Source organism: Erpetoichthys calabaricus, chromosome 4 (genome assembly GCF_900747795.2).
Source record: "Erpetoichthys calabaricus chromosome 4, fErpCal1.3, whole genome shotgun sequence".
NCBI lineage: Eukaryota > Metazoa > Chordata > Cladistia > Polypteriformes > Polypteridae > Erpetoichthys > Erpetoichthys calabaricus.
In genome coordinates, this window is record NC_041397.2 from 276,067,958 (window position 1) to 276,085,347 (window position 17,390).

The 17,390-nt window shown below is 37.9% G+C and overlaps 1 protein-coding gene across 7 annotated transcripts in view; it reads left to right on the forward strand.

Annotated features, from left to right (window-relative positions):
• Positions 1-17,390, forward strand: part of frmpd4 (FERM and PDZ domain containing 4) — an 821,848-nt gene that overhangs the window by 787,675 nt on the left and 16,783 nt on the right. For all 7 annotated transcript variants that reach the window (XM_051925673.1, XM_051925669.1, XM_051925670.1 and 4 more), the window contains one exon: positions 12,019-12,108. In XM_051925673.1, coding sequence (XP_051781633.1) covers positions 12,019-12,108 — 90 coding nt within the window. The remainder of the gene's footprint in view (positions 1-12,018; positions 12,109-17,390) is intronic.

Consider the following 17,390-nt stretch of genomic DNA (forward strand, 5'->3'; position numbering starts at 1 on the left):
ACAGAAACTCAAGTTAGTTAAGAGCATAGACCACAGGAGTATTGCAATTCTTGGGTACGACGGCTAAAATAAAGGGAAGCACTATGACAACTGTGACAAATGTAAAGGGCATAGCAGCCACTCAGCCCGACACAGACAGACGCAAGAGGCGTGTCACAGGTGTCTGGTCACACTTATAGGTAATCTAACTTAGACACCATTAAAATATCCGACTACGCCACCCAGTTTTATGAAGAGACTGGGAACTCCTGAAATTTACCAATAATAGCACACAGGTTTCTTTAAATTGGGCGGTGAGTAAACACACAATGAAAGACACAACAGTAATTTAGAAAAAACAACAGTAAGTTCTATTGTACAAGACAATATAAGGTACATTAAAAAGATAAACGAACATAACAGAACCTAAACATATCAGGAATTAATTTCCTTTTTTTAAAAGGAAAATACACAGTCCACACTCTAAAAGTCCGTAAAAACAAGAATTGGAGGATACAACCTTTAGTGGTGCAGAGTCCAGTTTGGGCACTGTGTTACCCCAACACTTAATTGTTCATGGATGCACTCTGTTCCCCGGCAGAAGTTGTGTCAAATTGTTGACTCCCTGTCAGCGTCTCTTCGTTGTTCCTTTTTCTTCCACTCTGGGCTCCTTGTGTGGCTGGGACCTAGGCGCGCCTCATTCCTCGTCTGTCAGCTTTGCCTGGTCCTCTCATGCGGCTTCCCTCTTTCGCTGGACCCACAACTGGCGTCTCCTTGTGGAGCTGTCTCTTCCTCCCTGGAAGTAAATGTTGCCGTCCTTGTGCCTCACGTCGTGCCAGCCAGGTACCCTTGTCTGCCTGCGAGCCCCTGTGCCCTGTTCGAGTGTCTTGGCAGCGTTTCCTGTGGGTTCTCCCTTCTGCCTTCTGCTGGCCAGCAGTTTATATTTACTTCACCTCTCTGTTGTCAGTCCTGGACAAACAGTTTAATCAATGGCACATCTAAATTGCCTGGGTTTAACAATTAATAAAAACACAAGTTAACAAAATGTATGGTTACCAAACATTAATAAGTACAGATATGCTGATTAGAAACCAATATTTCCAAGCCAGGTAAATACAGACATTCTCTAAGGCCAAACTTCAAAGCAGTGACTCCCTTGCAAGACAGCAAATACCATTAATAAGTACAGACAGCCTTTTAACTTCTCACCCCCCAGTCCCAACCGTGGGTGCCTAATGGAACCACCCAGTGCACAAAAAAATGTAAAAGTGTCCCCCTCTGACAGGCACACTGATAAAAACACCATTTTTTTTAATTTTGTTTCTTCACTTGTGCACAACATCTTCCCGTTCCCACAGATATAACACAGTCCAAAAGCACAACCCCACACAAAACTCTTTTCTTTTCTTTCTTTCTTTCTTTCTTTCTTTCTTTCTTTCTTTCTTTCTTTCTTTCTTTCTTTCTTTCTTTCTTTTTCTTTTCATTCTCCTCCACTCCTCCTCGGCAAGCTCCTCCTGAATCTGGCTCCCCGAATAGTATCTGCTGGCCCCTTTTATAATGCCCCTGGAAGTGCTCCACGGATCCCAACAGGGCTGCACCAAACTCCAACTTCCATGGAGCCCCGTGGGAGTCCTAGGCACCGCTGCAACCCAGGGGGGCTGTCATCTAGCGCTCTGGGGGAGGTAACGCTCTGGCCACGCTTGCTTCCCCGGTCATCCCAGCGTGGAGGCACCCAGCCAGACAAAGGCCCTGGCCGTCCACCACACAATGATCATCTTTTGAATTCATATTTTAGCATTGTTTTCTGGCAATGGCAGTAAATGGGCACTGAGTGATTCAAAATACTGCAATATGTATTAAAAAAATATTTTTGGAGAACTTTATGATGTCTGAAGGGTTCATTTCGGGGTCTTAGACTCATTGCATTTTACACCTTGATTTAAACCCAGGATGTTAAATCCATAACGCACAAGAGCTTACCACTGCATCATCCTAATGTAATATTCTTTTAGCCTAATTTGAGTTATACTTTAACAAATGTTTATACTGTGTATGTGACTATTTCTGATGTCTTGCAACCTATCTGAAATCCTAAAACTCTACATAGCTGTCAGAATCAACACAAAAGTAGGATTAGCATCTTTCCCCAGTAGAGAAACTGTTACGTGTCTTTCTATAGCAAAGAGGTAGCAAAGCCTCATAAAATCTTCACAAGACATGGTAGGCCTTTCTAGCCTGCCTAGAATTTGACTCACTCCAGGCAGCCTGACCTTTTGACTCCACAGGGAGAATTCAGCCTACTAGGCTCAAAATAAGGAAGAAACTTTCAAAGTTCCAAACAAACGGTTATAAAGTGCATAAGATAAAAAAATACACAATACTTTCCTTCTAGACAAAGCAACCATAACATCTTTGATTTGAAACAACAAGTTCTAGTGCTGAATCTTTATAAATGAGAACATTCAAAGAATACCAAAAAAAAGTAAAAAGGGCAATCCTTGTTCCAGCTCACAATCCAAATATAAAATAAGTTGGAAAATGTACACATGGCATAACACTCAGGTGTGTTCAAAGTCTGACACTTTAGTTCTCAATGGACTCCATTTAGCAGAAAGGTTCTGGAACCTTCTGAATCCACAGATTGGGCAAAGAGCTGAAAACAGGCCTAGACAGGATTCTAGTCAATCACTGGGACCACTCACACACACACACATAACACACACACACACTCTTTACTTAGTTACAACAAGTGACGATTATGTACATCATATGTGGCATTTTGATGGTAAATCATAGTTCGACCAGATTTTCAAAATCTGAAACTGGGATACTTGTGTAGCATGTTCACCCACACATAAAGCTGATCCTGATTTGTTTAATGTGTGCTTCATCTCATCACCATCAGAGAGGGATCATCTGGGGGAAAAAAACCCTCACAAATGAACATATGAACATATACAGTAGGATTCCACACAATGTTTGAAATGGAAACAAATAAATGTTCTTCTTCTGATTTTGGTCCCCCTCACAATGCTGTTGAAATTTAATACAAGTTCCTAATCAAGCATTGAGATTGTCCCTCTTATTGTCTTTTCTACTGCTGAGAAACTTGTCCATGCTTTTATTACATCCTGCATAAATTATTGTAATTCCCTACTGGCAGGTGCCCCTTCTAATCTTATATCACAGCTCCAGCTTTTTCAAAACTCAGCTGCAAGAGTCCTTACTCGAACCAGCAGCAGCGAGCACATCACACCCATCCTGCTCCGTCTTCACTGGCTCCCTGTGTCTTACAGAATCGAATATAAAATCCTACTAATAACCTACAAAGCCTTAAATAACCTCACGCCAAACTACATCAGTGACCTTCTCCATCACTATGTGCCTGCCCGCCCACTAAGGTCCTCTGATTCTGGCAATCTTGTTGTACCCCACACTAATCTACACTCCATGGGTGACAGGGCCTTCAGCTGTATAGCGCCCAGACTCTGGAATGACCTACCGAAATTAATTAGATCAGCTGACTCCATGAAGTCTTTTAAAAAACAACTCAAAACTCATCTGTTTAGGAAGGCTTTTACCTCTACCTGACTTTATTGCTCTTCTCTCAGTTTACCTTTCTGTCAAGATGCTAATGTAACCTGTGTGTGTGTGTGCGAGACCATCAATTATGTTGTCTGTTAGGCTTTTTCTCTGAATTTACTGTCTTAATCTTCTTTATTTATTTATCTGGTTTGTACAATGCTATGTACTGTATACCCTGCCGTTCTTTCTTAAACTCTGTGAAGTGCCTTGAGCATGGGAAAGGCGCTATATAAATAAAATGTATTATTATTATTATTATTATTAAAACCCCGTGCAGGCCCTATGCACTCATCATTTCCTGGATCTGCCGCTTGCAACGATTCATGCTTTGCTTTAGGATATACACGAATATCAACTCTGTCTTTGATATCTCCATCTTTCAAAACTATTATCACTGACAATTCATCACATTTTGGTTTATTATAAAAGCGAGCGTGATCCTTCAGATTCATCTAGAAATCCAAGAAACTTCTTTGTCCGTGTTTTTTAGATAAATTTCGTACGATACTTTTGGACATATGGATTTGTATCCATTATTGGCTGTAGAATTTCTAATGCATTTGATCGTTTAACTGTTTCGATTCCATATTGCATCGCTTCTCCGTGATCATAAATATAAACCTGACCGAATTGTGGTTTATTTGAAATTAAACTTGTAGTAGCTTTAATTGTTGTGGGACCACAGATTCTCATAACGTATGGTCCTGAATCATGTAAATCTAAGTTTTGAGCATTGAATGATGCGAATGCGAACAGATTATTGTAGATTCAGATATTTTGCCTGTAGTGTTTGTGGATTTCACTTTCACCAAATAACAGATCTTTTATTTCTTGCGGATACTCCTCTTCATTGGGAAGAAACACTACTTTTCCCTGATGGCAATATGAATTAATACGATCTACAAGTATCCGACTTAAACTTTAAAGCCGAACAATATCTACATACTTCTGTCATGTCATCTATGTCCATATATTCGATCTCATTTCGCTGTTCCATTATTTCACATAGTAATAATTTCTGTTTGTTAGTGCTAATGCGATCTTTACTATCAGTTTTTTGACACTTTCGAATTTTAGTACTTTCATAATCTTTATCCTGCTCTGCATGTGTATCGTGCCAACGTTTTTGAACCTCTTTATGATGTTCTACTTTGTCTTCTACTCTTTGTCTTTTATTTCTGCCCCCACTTGGACCTGTTAGGTTTTCAATTCCACTTGGTCCGGGCTGATTATAAAAGTGACATCAAAGTAGCAATGGCCTCTTGGGGCTTCACCCACAAAGCACAAGCAACATGACAGAACAATTCATTAAACATAGAAATTAAATAATAAACAACTTTAAAGAGAATGTGCATAATTATTGAGCAATAAACAAAACCAAGAGAAATTACTTAGAGAAATGCAAAAAAATTCAGAGTTAACAAAAACAGAAAATAAATACTAGCTTGGGAATAAACCGTGGTTGTAATATAATAGTAAAGCTGACAATGACCAATGTGACAACATTTTACTAAGGGTCATCCATGAGCAAGGGAAAAACACAATTTAATATTTCCTAATCTCCTAATTTTTCACAAAATCAATTACAAAATAAAACTTTGAAAAATAGCCAAAAATTATAAAATTACTCAACTCAAAAGTAACTGAAAAGTAACTTCCATAATCTAGTAAGAAATTAAAAAAGGGAACATAGAAAGAAACAAACTTTTAAAAGGAAGAGAGGTCTAATTAAGTAAGCTAAGACTAAGAGCCCTATGAGCTGGAGTAACAAGGACAGAAAACCAAAAACAGAAAATACAAAACAATATTCAAAACCGTAAACTCTAAATCTAATGGCCAAGAGATAGATAGATAGATAGATAGATAGATAGATAGATAGATAGATAGATAGATAGATAGATAGATAGATAGATAGATAGATAGATAGATAGATAGATAGATAGATAGATAGATAGATAGATAGATAGATAGATAGATAGATAGATAAAAACCTCCTCATATCATGACACTTAAAATCTTTATGTGAAAAAATAAAAGGTAAGTACCAGTATCTGAGATTCTAAGATATCATAGGAAGTAAGTACTGAAATGAAGGTAGCATTCACTTAAATAATGTAACATTCCTTAACCTGCTTAAGCCAGTTCATCTGTAAACAGGCTGCTGGACCAGCGCAAGGCCAACTCAGACACACAAATACAGGGCCAACTTCTAATCACTAATTAATCTGGCACAAACATCTTTGTCAGAGACCCCAGAGCTGTTATTTATCAAGTGTATCAGAATTAATCCTAGGAATTTCAATAAACATCATTCAAGGGTAAGAATTTCTACTATCTCAGGGTAAGATATAAGAAGTACAGTATATGCAAAGTGTCCTACACCCACTTCTAACTTGGAGTGAGAATTCACATTTGAGAGTAAATGATGTCACGACTTCATGACACCCAGACACCCGAATTGAAACTCGTGATGGCGTTTTTTAGTTTTTTCATACTAACTCTAAGGATGCACCACAAAGATGATAATGATGATAATGATAATATTCAAAGTACTAGTAGAAGAAGAAATAAAACATTATTAAGATAGGATATTGCGCTGATATTTCCTGCTCTGAGATGCTTAATAAATATGGGCACAGAAGCACATAGTTGCACCCATAGACACAGGGCTAACATTAATGCTTCTCACAGAAAACAAATGTGAGTGGGATACTGCGGATATGAGATAAGAACACCAATTCCTGCATCATCCACTCATGTAAATACAAAACACAATGAGAGAAACTCTGCTGAAGTGAATTAAAGAATAGCTTCAAAATAAAAATTAAAAAAAAGGGATCGGGGGCTTCTTAATGGCAGGGGAAAATCGTGTGATCTTGAGAGAAAAGAAGGTAAATGAGTTTGTATCACGTTACAGCATTTGTTATTAAAAGGATGGTTTCATTTTAGTTCTCTTTAAAATAACATATGCCCTCAAAAGTAAATTGACAATATCCCATTTAAGGCTGTAGTACAGAATTATTACATAAAGCATAAAGAATTTGTAAAGAATCCTTGTTCAAGGCCTAGGTCAGCTAAAAAGTACAAGTGTGTCCTCAGTAAAAGCTTTTCATCTTTCTTCCTAAAATTCATTCCCAGTGATCTGCTGTTAATGTCCTGCAGCAAATAATGCCGTGGAGGTTCTCTGCAGGTCAAGTAATAGATTTAAACTGCTGTACAACATGGTCAGAGGTTCATTTAGCATTCATCCTCACTAGTGACTGTTCGCACAGTCAAGACACGAAGGGCAATGTTCCTTTATAAAGTGGAAATTCACAAAGGAAGATGATGTCATGTCCTTTCTGAAAGGAGTATAAATCTTGTTAGTCCACAGAGTCATAATATCATAAAATGCCCTCTCTACAGTATTAATGGCATGTAGTCCAGCATGCCTGGAATATAAAGTAAATAGGTTCATTGCAGTATACAGAGCAAACACTGTTAACTGTACTATATTTAGTATGGAATATACATACATACAGTGGTGTGAAAAACTATTTGCCCCCTTCCTGATTTCTTATTCTTTTGCATGTTTGTCACACAAAATGTTTCTGATCATCAAACACATTTAACCATTAGTCAAATATAACACAAGTAAACACAAAATGCAGTTTGTAAATGGTGGTTTTTATTATTTAGGGAGAAAAAAAAATCCAAACCTACATGGCCCTGTGTGAAAAAGTAATTGCCTCCTGAACCTAATAACTGGTTGGGCCACCCTTAGCAGCAATAACTGCAATCAAGCGTTTGCGATAACTTGCAATGAGTCTTTTACAGCGCTCTGGAGGAATTTTGGCCCACTCATCTTTGCAAAATTGTTGTAATTCAGCTTTATTTGAGGGTTTTCTAGCATGAACCGCCTTTTTAAGGTCATGCCATAGCATCTCAATTGGATTCAGGTCAGGACTTTGACTAGGCCACTCCAAAGTCTTCAGTTTGTTTTTCTTCAGCCATTCAGAGGTGGATTTGCTGGTGTGTTTTGGGTCATTGTCCTGTTGCAGCACCCAAGATCGCTTCAGCTTGAGTTGACGAACAGATGGCCGGACATTCTCCTTCAGGATTTTTTGGTAGACAGTAGAATTCATGGTTCCATCTATCACAGCAAGCCTTCCAGGTCCTGAAGCAGCAAAACAACCCCAGACCATCACACTACCACCACCATATTTTACTGTTGGTATGATGTTCTTTTTCTGAAATGCTGTGTTCCTTTTATGCCAGATGTAACGGGACATTTGCCTTCCAAAAAGTTCAACTTTTGACTCATCAGTCCACAAGGTTTTTTCCCAAAAGTCTTGTCAATCATTGAGATGTTTCTTAGCAAAACTGAGACGAGCCCTAATGTTCTTTTTGCTTAACAGTGGTTTGCGTCTTGGAAATCTGCCATGCAGGCCGTTTTTGCCCAGTCTCTTTCTTATGGTGGAGTCGTGAACACTGACCTTAATTGAGGCAAGTGAGGCCTGCAGTTCTTTAGACGTTGTCCTGGGGTCTTTTGTGACCTCTCGGATGAGTCGTCTCTGCGCTCTTGGGGTAATTTTGGTCGGCCGGCCACTCCTGGGAAGGTTCACCACTGTTCCATGTTTTTGCCATTTGTGGATAATGGCTCTCACTGTGGTTCGCTGGAGTCCCAAAGCTTTAGAAATGGCTTTATAACCTTTACCAGACAGATAGATCTCAATTACTTCTGTTCTCATTTGTTCCTGAATTTCTTTGGATCTTGGCATGATGTCTAGCTTTTGAGGTGCTTTTGGTCTACTTCTCTGTGTCAGGCAGCTCCTATTTAAGTGATTTCTTGATTGAAACAGGTGTGGCAGTAATCAGGCCTGGGGGTGGCTACGGAAATTGAACTCCGGTGTGATACACCACAGTTAGGTTATTTTTTAACAAGGGGGCAATTACTTTTTCACACAGGGCCATGTAGGTTTGGATTTTTTTTCTCCCTAAATAATAAACACCATCATTTAAAAACTGCATTTTGTGTTTACTTGTGTTATATTTGACTAATGGTTAAATGTGTTTGATGATCAGAAACATTTTGTGTGACAAACATGCAAAAGAATAAGAAATCAGGAAGGGGGCAAATAGTTTTTCACACCACTGTACATACATACATAAATAAATAAATAAATAAATAAATAAATAAATAAATAAAATGTGTGAAATATCTATCTTTTGTCTTTTACTGAAAGTTATTTTGTATTTTATTTTAATTCAATTTTGTGAGTTATGCTGGCACAGTGGTTAGCACTACTACTTCAGAGATCCAGTGCCCTTTGGTTTGATTGAATCCCTTGTCCAGTTGTAATGCGTTTTTTGAATTTTCTCTGACATTTCCAAATAAGTGAAAGTAAAGTTAATTAGAAATTTTGAACTGGCAAAATATGTGTCCAGTTCTGCCAGGTTAGGATCTGCCACCCTCTAACCGAACCTAACTGAATTCAGCATGTTTTAATACAGGGGTAGGCAACGTCGGTCCTGGAGTGCCACAGTATATGCAGGTTTTTGTTCCAACCCAGTTCCTTAACGAGAACTCAATTATTGCTGATGAAGCACATATTGCTTAAGTGACATTTTAATGCTTCATTTTAGTGGTCTCGCTTGTTAAGGTTCTCCAACCTTAATTGCTTATTTCAATCTTAAACTGCTGCATTCAGTGTTTTAATTGCTCCTTATTAGCAATAAGATGTAAAAGACAAAGCAGCCAGCAGTTCTCCAGCTAGCTTTTTTCCAATTACATCTGTGTGTGTTCATCATGCACGGTTTGATTTAATAAAACACTTAATAGAAAAATGTGACAGACTGAAAATGATCTGTTTCAAATCATTTGGATGATATCCTTGGAAAGGAAAAAAATCTACAATATAAAAGCCTTACATTGCACAGACTAACAAGCCATAAAATTAAATAAGGTCTGAGATTGGCAATGATTGGTTTCTAATTAAGCAATTGGGTTGGAATGAAAACCTGTAGCCACTGCGGCTCACCAGGACCGACATTGCCTACCCCTGTTTTACATCTTATTGCTAATAAGGAGCAATTAAAACACTGAATGCAGCAGTTTAAGATTGAAATAAGCAATTAAGGTTGGAGAACCTTAACAAGCGAGACCACTAAAATGAAGCATTAAAATGTCACTTAAGCAATATGTGCTTCATCAGCAATAATTGAGTTCTCGTTAAGGAACTGGGTTGGAACAAAAACCTGCACATACTGTGGCACTCCAGGACCGACGTTGCCTACCCCTGTTTTAATATATTATAGTTAATACGCTTTTACCACTAGAGGGCACTCAACAAACCAAGATACACAACTAACAGACATGCTGATTGTGCTTTATCGTTCACTTTTTTTGGAAGGCTGAGGAATAACTATATGATATCTGACTCTTTCTGTCCTTTGCCTCCATTTTATACCTTTTTGTGACAGAAAGGTGCAGTCCTCTTGCCTGGCCTCTCAACTTCTGAAGTAGGTCATCCCTTGGGGATATCTGCTGGCTATCTTGCCGCCGTGCACCTTCCATGATGCACTCACAGAACCCTTCCTTAAAAGGAGCGGAACAGGTTCTGGAGTCTTCTCTTTTGCAGTCTTTTCTTTGTACTCCCAGCATGTTCTGCATTGTGAGACATAGTGAGCTGTGAGACTGCACACTATAATAATATTATGCTCTATATTATTTACAAGTGTTCAGTTCAAAAACTGAATAGGTTTGGAAATATACCTCCCATGGGAGTGAATCAATATTTAAAACAGGCAATAATAAAACTATCACGGTGTGCCAGAAATGAATATGGTATGTAGATATAAAACTTTTGTCAGAGAAGGAGAACAAATCTACATGTGAAGAGAAAGGGCATTAGGACACAGCGCCATCCCCTGGAGCAGTGGGGAATTACAATCACTAGAGCCCTTAAGCTGTCCTCTATGCACTAATAATAATTATCTTTAAACATTCACTTATGGTTTCTATCTACTCTGTCCCCATGAGTGATTTTCTTTGGATTATGATTTCAGTTCTATACATCACATCAGAATTTGCAGAATCATAATTGAAAGTTAACTAGCAAATGTAAAACTATAGACAAATGGATTATTCATCATGATTAGGCTATTAGTGAACAATGGCCATTTAACTCTTGTCCCGACCCTATAAATGATAGCCCAGATCCGGACCCAGCAGACCTAACATTTAACACCACCCAGCAACATCTGCCACAGCACAAGACCCTCCTTTAGAAGCATCAAAACTGATATTGAATTCTGGCACTCGCAGTATCCAGTGACAGAACCCACAATGGTTACATGGATCAGGGGGACAAAAGGAGAAATACAGAACCAATGACATGCATCTGAATTGAGTGGATTGGAAAATATACCTACTGTAACTAACATTCATCCAGTTGACAGGTAAAGCTTAAAATATTAATCTCTGACACATTTACAAATTGGAAAAGAAATGCAAAATATTTAGATTTGTGGGAAAATTTGTAGTGTCACAGAAGAGCAAAGACAAATATGTGAATGTTGTGTGAGTAGTAAAATTTGAAATCAGTCTGATCAAAAAGCAAAGTTCATAGGTTTATAAAGTGGATTAAACGAAAGGATACAGGATAAGGTAATACCATTACTAATATTATTAATATGTAAAAATGATGATGGAGTTTTCAATGTTAACATCACTGCAGAAAGATAAGGAAGACAGAAGTTTCAATGGAAGTTAGTTAAAGTGGCGACATGTTGCATGTTGATTCGCACAGACAAGAAAGAATTTCACTATACTCTGTACATGTGACAATATGTGGCCAAATAAATTATTATTTATGTATTATCTGGGAATTTTTGACCCGCGTCCATATATTTGATAAGTTTGGGCCTTTGCACTCAGTAAGACAGTGAAAGAAATTGTGCTGGAGTATGTGAATTTCCCCTTGGGATTAATAAAGTATCTATCTATCTATCTATCTATCTATCTATCTATCTATCTATCTATCTATCTATCTATCTATCTATTTGTCTGTCTGTCTGTCTGTCTGTCTGTCTGTCTGTCTATCTATCTATCTATCTATCTATCTATCTATCTATCTATCTATGCTGCTTTTGTGGATCCTTCATTAGCATGTTATGTTACTAACTTGAAGTATGTGTTTACATATGTAAATGTTCGAAGGTTTTGTACTTTACTGTTACTGTATTATATTTGTAAATGTGTATAAGAACACTGACCCTGTGGTCAGTGGAATGTGCTAATGAGGAAGAAATTGAGTTAAATGTCAGAATGGTCAGGCCTTACTCTCTATGTATACTTAATTTGATGAGGCAGTGGCCATAGGTATTCTCTTGCCATTTTAGGTTTTCAGTTATTATTTTTTATACCTGTGATATATTAATTCACCTATGCTAATTTCCATTTTAATTTTACAGCTCTCAGCTCTGCAAGCAAAAGTGCATTATCTGAAGTACCTTAGTGATCTGCGATTGTATGGTGGGCGTGTGTTCAAGTCTACTTTATTGGTAATAAAATTTGTTTTTTTATTTTAAGTTATTATTACATTAGGCAATAATTTACATTAATCTTCAGAAACTACAAAAAGCCAATTAATGAGAAGCAAAATGTAATAAGTAAGATCTTTATTCTGTATTGCTGCAGCTATAGTCCTGTTATTAGAGAGTTTTGGAAATGATGTTTTCTTATGATTGCAGACTTGTAATACTTCATGTTTTGTTCAAATTGAAAATATATTTTAGATGGGGGGGTGGAGGAATTAAAGAATATATTAGATATTTAATAGTTTTAGGCTCTGATTTTACTCAAATAAGCATTTTATTTGGAATAATTTACCAGTAAGAAGCAACACCATTTATTCATGAATTTCTTTTACAGAAGGTCAACCGTATACAGTAAGTCGATTACTTAGTAGAAGGATTATGTGTTCACGGGACATACAGTGGAAGAGTAAACCATAAGACCTGTTTTATTGGATCTTTTCTGATAACAGTGATGTCAAATAACCCAAGTCACAGAAAACCTTCCTAGGTTGATCAAATTACTTGTGTGCTCTGTGAGTTTAAATGAATGCTCCATCCAAAAATAACAGTTTTGGCATCTGTTACTCCTTATGATTAGGACCTGGACATCATAGGAGACTTGTTTAATAGAATGTTAGTTTATATACTGCAGCACAGTGTGTGGCGTACAAGTCAAGGAAGGCTATGCTTGACCTAAATAAAGTCACTAGTCAGGCCTCATCTGGAGTTCTTTTACAGTTTTGGTCCCCCCATATTACAAAAGAGACATAGCAGCACTTGAGACATTCCAGAGGAGAGACTGAGAGAGTTGAACCTTTTCAGTTTAAACAAATGGAGATTAAGAGGTGACATGATCAAAGTCCATCCATCCATTTTCCAACCCGCTGAATCCAAACACAGGGTCACGGGGGTCTGCTGGAGCCAATCCCAGCCAACACTGGGCACAAGGCAGGGAACCAATCCTGGGCAGGGTGTCAACCCACCGCAGCATGATCAAAGTGTTTAAAATTATGAAGGGACTTAGTGCAGTGGATCACTCCTGTGACCTTAAAATAAAATTTTCATTAAGAACACAGGGACATAGTTGAAAACTTGTGAAGGGTAAATTTCGCAGAAATATTAGAAAGGTTTTCTTCACTCGAATAAGCAGAGACATATGAAATAAATTATCAAGCAATGTGTTAAGAGTAGAACTTTAAGGCCTTTCAAATCTTGACTTGATATTATTTTGGAGAATCTAGGGGACTAAAATTGATGAGCTTGTTGGGCTGAATTGCCTGTTCTTGTGAAAATTGGTTTAATGTTATAATTTACAGAAAATCCTTTCCTGCATGACAGTGAAGTACACTCAAGCAAGGTCAAGTTTTTGAAGTGAAGACCCACTTGCCCTCTCATTCCTTGATAATATCAGTCTGCCCAGTAATAGCTCCCTGCTGGAGGAACACGTAATCCTTGATCTCCCTTCAGAGTTGAAGATTTAGGAGTGAGAGATACTAAGAAAATGTTTACCGATGCATTTTGCCAAATATATGAGTGTGATATGAGTAGTAAATTTGAAATCAGTCTGACAGAAGACAACATTCGTAGGTTTATAAGGTGGATTAAACAAAAGGATGCAGGATAAGGTAATACTATTACTAATATTATTAATGTGTAAAAAATGATTAAGGAAATTTCAATGTTAGAGACGTTCTGTTAACATCACTGCAGAAAGATAAAGGAGACAGACGTTTCAAGGTACGTTAGTTAAAGTGGCGACATGTTGCATGTTGATTAGCACAGACAAGTAAGAATTTCACTATACTCTGTACATGTGACAATATGCAGCCAACTTAATTATTATTTATGCATTTTCTGGTCATGTTGTGTCTTCTACAAAACTCAGAAATAAAGGGAATTATAAGAGAAGGAATGATACAAAAATTATCTCCCTATGCAGATATATACAATTGATGATCTTGATAAATGTATTAAATGATTGTTACAGGATCACAGGATTTAAAATTAATGTTGTACAAAGTATCGAATAATTCAAGAATAGTTCAAGTATCTGAGAGTTACAGGTGCAAGGAAGCATAAAGATCTTTTTAGGCACAATTTTGGCAGATTGATGGATAGCACTAAGCGAGATGTCAATAGATGGTCAACTCTTCATCTTTCTTTAGCAGGCAGAGTTTAAATAGTTAAAATGAATGTTCTCCTCAGATTTTAATCCTCTTTCAGAGTATTCCTGTAACTATCAATAAATCATTTTTTTGAAAAGTTTAATTCTATTATAGCCTACTTTATATGGAAGGCAAAAAGACCACTTATAAAAAGTTAGCATCAGAAAGATCAGAAGCAGAAGGTGGCCTAGCAATGCCCAGTCCACAGCTATACTGTTGGGTTGCAAGTATTTGTAATTTGAGCCAATTGAAAAAGAAAGTTCTTTCAAACCCACTTATTTTTCTATTAACAAGTTAAGTTAGGAGATTTGTAAAAAAAGAATTTGCCTAACTTCCCTAATCCTCCACAAATATACGCATTCAAAAAAATATTTAATTAGTGGTGAAAATATTGGCAGAATTTTCAGATGATATCTATTATTGTCACACTACTTAGTGCTAGACTGCCTTTTGCAATGTGATGAAGTAGACCTTTCTATAAATATCTCAGAGAAAGAGTGAAATTCATTAATTCAGAACAATCATTGTGCAAATAAAAGTCCTGTAATTCACTTGAAATTTGTATCTAAAATATTTTAGGGACTAGACGTTTATTGTGAGCAATGCCAGGTAGCTCCAGTCTCACCCAGGCATATGTTTTGAGACTGTCCAAAATTAAAGCACTTTTAGGAAAAGATTTTTGTCTTATCTGTTAGACAATATAAGATTTAAAATCACTGTAGTTCCTTTTACAGCAGTGTTTGGAGTGTTTTTCAGACAGGTTTAGACTATGGTGATGGACTGATTATTATTTCCTACACTACTTTGCTAGTGCATCGACTAAGTCTGCTCATTTGGAAGAATCATAACGTACCTTCCATAACTCATTGGGAAAATGATACCTTTTATCATCTTAAATATAAAAATGAAATTTTCTTTGTGTAGAATTGTGCAAAGCTTCTTTAGAATTTAACAAGAAATCATTATATTATTCTAAAGTTAGTCTGCTGGACTCCCGCTGCTGTCTCTGCCAAACTCCTAGGGTTTTAATTAATGAGGCTGAATAACTCAATGGGACATTTTTTATTAGCAATTAGTTCTCTGTTCCGAATGAGGGTGCGGGTGGTTAATAATTACAAATCCTAATTCTTTCAATGATATATGGGATTGATTTCTGACGCAACACGTTTTTTTCACTGACATATATGTTTTATCATCATATTATAACTTTTGTTTGTAATATGTTTTTTGGAAAACATAAAATATTAAAAAGAAATAACTAATTAAAACATTATAATAGACTGCCTGGCTGTCAAATGGTTTCTGGGAGCACAAGGTTCACAAAATAGGTAGATGGTATACTAAAAACACAAGACAGAAGATGGCTCCATCAAGCTGAACCAAAATTGGTGAACAAAGAGCACTTCCAAGAGTCTGCACTGTTCTTCAAGAGCACTAGGAGGCATCACACAAGTATCACAAAGAAGAAGTGGAGCTCTTCTATTTATATTTAAGGGATGACAGTCCAGAACTTACTTAGCAAATGATGTCAAAGGAACCTGAAAATCAGCACAAAGTGGGATAAAATGCTGTTCCCTTCCATTACTGTGTAAAAGGCGCTATATAGCGCCCGACCCGGCACAGACTCAGGCAGAGGCACGTACTTAAATAAAACGCTCTTTATTATTTCTTCAGCCGTGGGGCACGCCTTCCCCGTGTCCCACAGGCCCAACACAGTCCCACAAGCACTTAAATACGGAACACTCACAAACCACACTTCTCTTCACCTCAGCACCACCACCACCCCTCCTCCTCCTCCTCCTCCTCCTCCTCCTCCTCCTCCTCCTCAGGCTTAGTCCTCCTCCTCCCGACTCTGGCACTCTCGAGTGGTGGTGGCTGGCCTTTTTTATACCCCACCCGGAAGCGTGCCAGGTGCTTGATTACCTGGCCCTAATTGACCTTCCGGGTGGGGCTGACGAGTCGACCAGCTGGGCTGGAAAGTCCATGCAGCTCCCCCTGGCGGCCATCCAAGCCCCCAACCAGGCTGTGGAGGACTCCATCTCCCATGGAGCCTTGCGCCACGTTGGGGAATCATCGTCCACCAGGGAGGCTGCCACCAAGCGTCCCGGGGGAGGTACTGAGCTGCCCATGGTGGCTCCCCCAGAACAGATGCAGCAGGGGCATGGGACCCGGCTGTCCTTCACAACTGTATTAAATATTGAGTTTTGAGGTAAAGTGAGTAAAGACTAGATGGCTGGGAAGAAAGAGAATAAGAAGGAAAAGTGAGTGGGAAAATCTTTGTAGCAATAAAGTACAATGAATAAGCACACTTAACTGGTAGAAGTAAAACTTGTTGTTATTTAAATGTGTTTGCTTATACGTTCTGTTCTATTTTCTTCCATTCAGATCTTGACTTTGGATCATTTAATCAGTTAGCTTTTGGGCACTGGGAACTGTTTTGGCACTCGTATTCAATGTTGCATTTACTCTTATCAACACCCAAGTTCCAGTTAAATGGACAGAAATATTGTGAAATTACATTACCAGAGTCAAATGTTTTAGAACAGCTCATTTTTTTCAGTTTTTATGGAAATGCACGCAGGTTAATTTCTTAATGTTTCATGAAATCAAGGCATAGAGCAAATAAACAATGGCAAATAAAAAGAAAAGTCAAGTAATCGTTAAGTGTACAAAATTTAATTCAGATTTTTAATTCATCAAAGTAGCCACCTTATGCTGATATAACAGCCAGACTGTGTAACCCTTTTGATTCAGAATGGCAGTCACACAATGCAAGTCGCCAACTCAGTCTCCAGCATAAGAACCCCAGACCATCACACTGCCTCCTCCATGTTTGACAGTTGGTGTCACACACTGAGGAACCATCATCATCACCAACTTGATGGCATACAAACACCCTGCATGATGAACCAAAAATTTCAAATTTTGATTCATCAGTCGATAAGACTTTCTTGAAGTCTGCAGTAGTCCATAGCCGGTATTTCAAGGCCCTATTTTGTCCTTTAAGGAATGAAGCCACTAGCCTTGTACAAAGTCTCCCCTTTACAGTAGAAATTGAGACTTGCTTTTTTTGACCTCTGTTAAGCTTTCACACCAGCTGGT